This window comes from Tachysurus fulvidraco, chromosome 13, assembly GCF_022655615.1.
Source record: "Tachysurus fulvidraco isolate hzauxx_2018 chromosome 13, HZAU_PFXX_2.0, whole genome shotgun sequence".
Lineage (NCBI taxonomy): Eukaryota > Metazoa > Chordata > Actinopteri > Siluriformes > Bagridae > Tachysurus > Tachysurus fulvidraco.
In genome coordinates, this window is record NC_062530.1 from 6,654,692 (window position 1) to 6,662,339 (window position 7,648).

At 45.8% G+C, this 7,648-nt stretch overlaps 1 protein-coding gene across 2 annotated transcripts in view; it reads left to right on the top strand.

Moving 5' to 3' along the window:
* The window catches only part of sipa1l3 (signal-induced proliferation-associated 1 like 3), a 90,166-nt gene that overhangs the window by 46,426 nt on the left and 36,092 nt on the right, over positions 1 to 7,648 (top strand). For both annotated transcript variants that reach the window (XM_027137771.2, XM_027137853.2), the window contains exon 3: positions 3,524 to 5,107. In XM_027137771.2, coding sequence (XP_026993572.1) covers positions 3,757 to 5,107 — 1,351 coding nt within the window. In that variant the 5' untranslated portion in view covers positions 3,524 to 3,756. The remainder of the gene's footprint in view (positions 1 to 3,523; positions 5,108 to 7,648) is intronic.

Consider the following 7,648-nt stretch of genomic DNA (forward strand, 5'->3'; position numbering starts at 1 on the left):
TCAAATTTGCGACTTGAGTCTGATTCGAGTCAAGTCGAGTCCCCCATCTCTGAGACAATTGACTCAAGTCCGAGTCGTCTCAAGTCGAGAATGTCAAGTCAAAGTCAAGTCTTATTTTTAATATTTGTCAAGCAAGTCTCAAATTTGCGACTTAAGTCTGACTCGAGTCAAGTCATATGACTCGAGTCCCCCATCTCGAGTGTAACCCAGGGGAAGTAAACATGTAGTAGATCGGGACCAGCTCGTGCTCAGAGTGTTTACTGTCGGTCCTTCAAAGAGTTAAACGCAAGCTTCGCAAAAGGAATAAATCAATACCATTTCCTTGTTTTGCGGCGTTACGAGCGACGACAGGTCTAAACTGTTGCTGCTCCCCACCTTGCTCTTATCGCTTGTTGAGGCCATGATCTTTAGTCTAAGAACTATTTGGGGAAACTGTTTTTGCTGCCTGAAAGCATATTTTCTGGTGTTAAAGTATTCTAATACAATTGGAGTGTTTAGCTTTAGTATCAGTTTATTTCCCTTTTTTCGCTCTGCTTCTCTAACACACGTGTCAAACACCGACCAAATCACGAACAGCAGTGCTGGCAGTCAAAGACCAACAAATGCAGCAGAGACTCTGAACCTAGTATTGATTTATCTCCCAAAAGTCTCAGCTGCTTTTTTTTTTTTTTTGCTATTTAGACCAATCAGAGATGAGAGGAGAAGCAAAAATATGTATCTTTCAGTGTCAAAATATTTTTGTATGTTCGTGACCCAGAACATGATTTTGTCTAGTGTTTTATTTGTTGTTGTTTTAACTACATTCGCGGTAAACAGTCTCAAACGAATCACTCGCACTCAACTCTCGCGGTCAAGTTCCTTAAACCCTGAATGAAGAAGGAGTCTGAGCAAGTGTGAGAAAATAGGAAAGAGAAAGAAGCCTTTCTTCCTCTCTCTGCAGCTGTTGTTGTAATGTGGCGCGACAGAGCCAAATCCAGGAGGAAGGGCTTTGTGCTTTCTTCCCCTGGCTGACCTTGCCGGAGGTCACAGTCTCCCTAAACAGAGATAACGAGGCGTCACCGCCTCCTTCCTCGCCTCCTTCCTTACCTCTCTGCCAGCCTTGAGTGTGACTGATTGCCTGAAACACACTGCCTGTTGCTGGCAGCCGCATAACTCACAGCAATAAAAAAATAAATCCTCGATGGTGGCTTTCTCAAGTACCATCGTTCGACCTCGTCTCTTTTGGATCTCTTTCACGAATAAACGGAACTGACAGTCAGTAAGCGGTTAAAGGCCACTTTTTTTTTTAACGGCTCTTGACAAGTTAATGGACGTCTTTGAAGAAAGACGCAACGAGGAAACAGCACATCCAACAATCACCTTCTTTACAAAATCGAGTACGTAACCGCGATGAAATACAGCGCAATATTTAACAGCAGTTCTGGACATTTCCATAAAAATATCTAGACTCCCGCGGTGTTATAGAGAGCAGCATGAGGACAGATCATCCACTGGGTCTTATTTGGGGAGATTTTAACGTTCTCAGAGAATCCAATCCCATCCATAATTCAGTTCACATGAAGAATGTACATTACACGTACACTTTTTTTTTTTTGGAAGACGCGCTTATCCAGACCGATGCGTTTTGTAGCGTCTGTCAAAAACAAATCCTAGTGCTAAGTCCAAGTTCAAGAATACCATCGAGGTAAGACTCTGAACAAGAAGAAAGGAAAACACACAAGTCCTGGGATTTTTTTTTATTTTTAAATAAGTGAAGATAAGTGCTCGATGAAAAGACAGGTCTTTTAGGGTTTGTTTGAAGGCGGTCATGACTCAGCTCTTCAGACAGCCAGGGAAAGTTAATAAAAACCCTCTGAACATGGGCACAGGAGATGAGGAGATCTTTGCCAACATCTACGGTTTAGCTACAGCAATATAAGAGCACCTGCAAACTCTGATTTCCTGCTTTGGTAGTCATCAGACCAAACGGGAATAAATTCACTCACATTCCAGTCAGTGAAGAGGAAGCGGAAATGACACTGGAATTCATGAAATGGCATTTATTTGGTATATAGAAAATCGTTATGTTTTGGCCAACAATCGTTGGATGTTATTGCGTTTCTAGAGATGGTGCTTAACCATCGAGATGGTCAGTGTGGGATTGAAGTGACCTCATATATCTTTGTAAACGAGAGGACCGAAACAGATCCGTCACAGGATAGCTCGAACCCGCTCCTGCAGCTCCCGGTATGTTTTTTAAAGTACGATCGCTTTCCTTCTTTACCTCATCGCCAGCAAGTCCTAAGACCCACGCCCAGAGCTCATCGAAAACACGGCTCTCATGTAGATGAAGTGAGAAAGGGAAGGTGAGGAGAAAAGCGAGCGAGGTTAAGTAGAAGGAACAGGCCATGCCGAGCAAGCTTTTTATAGCAGCGGCGATGTGCTGAAGCCTGATCCTGTCTGACTTCAATATTAAAGCCCCATCACCGTGACTCAGATTCTCTCTGCCTCCGTCGCTCTGTCGCTCGCCCAGGCTTTTAACTCCTCTATAACAAATCTCCCAGTTCCGTTCTCCATTTTCCGTCTTCGTGTCGCGTGTCTGTTTATACCTGAAGCTGGAGAGAACCTCTCATACCTTCTGTTTTTTTTTTTCGTTCTTTAGAAATCATTACAGCACCTCTTGTAAGAAACGCCCAGTCGTGACGGATCATACCCCCAGGGCAGGTGGTAAAATATGGGCTGAGGACATACTGTAGCGATTTACCACTCTGTGTGTTTTAGATTATTTCTGCTCTGCCTGCTAGATTACGTTTAGCAACCACCAGGTGCTTCGACATGCTGACCAGCTCCGGTCACGTCACGTCTCAGCGGTTACATGAGCTACGTGCTATCATTCACATGGTGCTAAATCTGTCAGCACCTTTGCATACCTCACCATCGCGACAAGACCAACACACATTCTCTTCTCTTCTTTAGAATGCAGCTGGCCAAAGAAAAGCCCCCGCCGAGTCACTACACGCCGCTCTACACTCAGATTTCTGGCACTCGTGTGACAATATTAATTTAATATATATATAAATGACAGGCATATAGTTCTTCATTTAAACTACCGTTATCGATTAAGTTAAATACACAAGACAAAATCTGCCCTCGAAATCCTCTCCTGTCGTTCAACTTCCTCACTTTCAGCAGTTTTCTTCCCGTCTTTAGCTTCGTTCTATTTTTTTTTTTTTTTTTAATTAAACACAGGATTCTTCCTGCTGGAGATTCAGTTAGGAGATGGTTGGAAAATAAAGGACATGTAAAGTAAACGAATCCGTAAATCCTTACTGTGGAAAAATGGTAATATTGTGAGCAAAGTGAAAAAAGGTGGTTTAAATTGCCCTCTCAAGTCTTTAACATTTAACAATGTTTTTTCCTGAATTACTCTTTCAGTTGTTTAGTAAAACAGTGAAGAACACTTTCTACATTACTTGATGAACCGTTTCAACTAAAAATTCCATTACACTGTTACACTGAAATGCGTTTTTTTTTTTTTTTGCAGGTCTGTGCCAGAAGTGAAATCTGCCTTTTTGCCACTTCACTGTGATTGGTGGAGGTCTATCTGGGGAGGCGTGGTCCTGCCCCACTCACACAACATGAGCATAGGAAGCAGAGGACAAAGCCAGCGTGTGGAGCTCCTGCTTGCTCCTCTCAGCTCGGGATGCACTCTTCCCTACAGCCTTTCCCATTTTACACGTTGCCCCATTTTACGGCCCTGATACCACACCGGGCACCATGAACATGTACAGAGACCCTGGCCCTCTCTCTCAGCCCCTCCCTCCTGTTCACCTGCGACTGCCTCTCCACAATGGCCACGCCTCTCCGGCCGACGGCAACTTATCTCGAGTGTCTGTGCCCAAGATGGGCGTACGGGCGCGCATCGCCGAATGGCCCCCAAGGAGAGAGCTTTCCCGAGAATCACTGCTGGAAAATGGGCAGGGTGTGACATCAGAGAGCAGTAGTGTCGAGGAGGGGTTTAACCGAGGGGGTATGGCAAGGGTGCCACAGCTGCGACGCAGTAAGGATGCAGAGTTCCGAGAGGGACGAAATCCAAGGGATGTCCCAGGTTCTCCGGCACGTTTCCGGATCCCAGGATTCGCTCCGCTGCGCCAGCGTTCCAGCAGCGAAATCACGTTAAGCGAACAGGATGAAACGGAAGTCGATGGTCGTCTGTTCCGGGTGTACGGCAGCACGTCGTCCATCAACGTCCAGGCCGTGCCTGAAGAGAGCTTCTTCGACATGCTCAGTCAGTTTCAGCAGGAGATGCCAGACCAACGCAGTGCTGCCCCTGCCAGGCTTGGAGAATTACTGCGAGCTGAATCCTCACTCATCCCATCCCCTTCTCCTGTCCCTTCCATCCCTCGTTCCGAAGATCGCCCTGAAAGCCGAGTGCGCAAAAAGAGTGGCGGTACGGAATCATCCCTCGGGACCTCATCCCTGTTTCGTAAGCTTCGCAACACCAACAAGGGAGATTCCGAAGCCTCACGCAATGACTCGGATGAGATGCGACAGTCAGAGACTTCTCTCAAACCGTGGCTGTGTGTTCGCAGCTTTGCACACTATGACTCTCAGAGCCTCTTGTTTGACCTACACGAGGCAGCTGCCCAGCGCAGCTATGCAGCCCAAAGACGTAACACAGCCACAGGGGCGTCCTCAGCTTCTGCCACTTCCTCAGCAGCCGTCTCATTGGCTGTGACCCGTGCTCTGGCACTGGGCGGAGCCGAACCCACCTTCTCTAGTACGGATGACCTAAGTTTGTTAATGGAGGGCTCTATCTTGGGCACAGAAGCCTGCGAGTCAGCAGGGTTGGACAGCTTGAACACAGGTCCTCAGCATCAGCTCCTGCTTACCTGTCCCAACTTCCTGAATGAGACTGGGAGTTATGGCGAGCGTAACGTAAGCTTTCTGAGCTCATGGGCAGAGCGCGGGGAGGCCAGGCTACGTATGCGCTGTACTAACGCCAGCATAGCCGTGTTGGAGGTGGGGTCAGAAGAGCAGGCCACACGCATGGAGAGACTGCAGAATCACAGCATAGAGCACGTGGACCTGGGAGCCCGATACTACCGGGAATACTTCAACGGGAAAGGTATAACGTACATCCTGTTTCTATATGCATACATAGACATGCATACTTCTTCTTCTTCTTTCGGCTTTTCCCTTCAGGGGTCGCCACAGCGAATCATCTCTCTCCACCTATCCCTATCTTCTGCATCCTCAACACTTGCACCCAAAAGCTCGTCACTGTTCTTGGTTATTCATCCCACACACATTGGAATCATGTAAAGTGAAAGTAAAGGTAAAGTTTGGCTCACACCATGTAGCTATGTGTGCAGATTACACAAAGTCATTCTGGTTTCAAGATGGCAGCTCTAAGCTCCCGTCACGTTTTAGTGCCGTTTAAGTAACTAAACCTAATAAGCAAAGCAGACACCAAACAACAGCAGCTTTTTAATAAGAAAAACTATGAAGCAGCAACCTGCAGTCACAATCCCAGTTCTTTTTTTAAGCTGTTCTCTCAAACTAAATGTACATCTGTCTTCCAAATGTGAATCCATCTGGGGGTCTTAAATGCCTGTGTCGTAAACTTCTCCAACCGCACGCTCCAAAAATAACTTAATTGTCACTGTTTAAGTACATTAGCCGAGACCTTGCTGATAGTGGCTTCTCTAAAAGTCATGCACTCGAAGGAGAGTCGGTTAGATAACGGCCAGGCCACCAGAAACAAGCCGATTCTCTGCTTTAAGGACCTTTATGCTTTCGGCTCAGCCTGCGTTCCAGGAGGATATTAATGCTACGTTCACACACAGCAACCAGACCTTTCGTTTTCAGTTCGAGCCGGCGACTTCCGGCCACGTGAGCAACAGCGCCGTCGGCGACTAGATGTGGGCGTGTTTACCTATGCAAATATGGACTACAGCCACTCTTAATAGGAGCAAAGACACTAGAGCACATACTGCTTCCTCTTCATTTCATCTGCTGACATGATATATATATATATGACGTCATATGATGCTTATCCATTGAGAACCGTACCATGGCAGCCAGTGTTAGGAACTCCTGCTGGTAACTTCGTGGTACTGCGACTGGCTACTCGGAGAAATAAACGCTACTCTATTACACAGACATGTCGCTCAGCTAAGCAGCAGCTTAATGCGGGAATTCATTTTGCTATTGATTTACAGAAATAAGAGTAGCGTGTGGGCCACCGCTGGTATCATTATTAGGTATACTGTGATACTGTGCAAGCAGTCATTTACTCATTTAAATAAAAATAAGGTGCTACAGTTTGTACTGTGAGAGAAAGAGAGAGAGAGAGAGAGAGAGAGAGAGTGGGTATTTCAGTTCTTCATGCACTGAGGCATTCATTCTTCTAGTTTCTGCACGTTTCATCTGAGTCACCGTTCATATAACAGCACCGTGTGCATATTTTATCGTCGAGTTTTATCTTCAGTCACGCTCTCTGCTGTCGCTTTGCGCTCTCTGTTAAAGATTCTATGTAAACGCCGTCGTATCTTAAATACATAAAACTCCGCACAAACAACTAAATAACCGTTTCCATGATCGGTGGTCGATGAATACTCTCAAGTGAGTCATACATCTTCCTCGGTTTTTCCTCACCTCAGGCTCGCTCATCAGGGAGGGAGAGACGTCAGAGATAAACAAGAAACTTTTTTTTTAAAGTTTTTATTCCGTTTTTGTGCTTCCGTAAAGCTGCATTACGAAAACGGCAGTCGTTAAAAACAAGTCACGAGACCGACCGACAGAAAGCACAGAACTGTTACACGCGACTTCCAGTCATGTTACAAATTGCCTTTTATTATATTACACTTAACTAAAACACGTTTTTGCTGCTGTCTGTCTTCCCACAACTTCCCAGAGTTATAGAAATCTAGCTGCTGTGTGTCGTAGCTGATGGGCCTGATTTCTGTCGAGACAGAAAATATGATGTTAATAATTATCTTTCACGTAATTGGCTTTTATGGTGTTTATTCAGTGACTGCAGGTTGCCACACCTAGTAAGCAATATTTCATCATGTTAATGATTGTACAGTTGAGGTGTGTGTGTGTGTGTGTGTGTGTGTGTGCTTGGCTTGAGATTGCATGCGTGTGCCAGGCACACAGCAGTACTGCCCTGTCTAGACAATCCCAGGTCAAGAAGCACCGTGTCCTTCATGTCCTTGGCTAAATGAAGTATTTCATTTCCTTTGACTCGTCTCCGATTTCCCGAGGTTTCTTCCAAAACTCCAGAACCCATATCCTGAAGTAGGACCACGGGATAAAAGACGTCTGGACGCTGACATTTAAAACACTAGGAGTTAAATCCCATAGTGCCTCAGCGGGTTAGTGACAGATCATACAGTTGGAAGGAGGAGGATGTTTGTGAATGTGCTTTCTGTTGCTCCGTCACCTTACACTCCAGTGCGAGATTATTTAAGGTCGCTATGTCTGTGTGCTCTCGTGTTGAGTGCTTTGTCTACAGCTCTTGCCTTGCTCAGGAATGCTCTTAAGACCTGCAGACATTCGGGCATTTTGAACCGGCAGGATATTAACGCCGCTCAACCGAACATGACCTTCTCAAGTTTATTCATTCTGGCCTAATCACTCCTTTACCCTCTCTGTCCTCTTC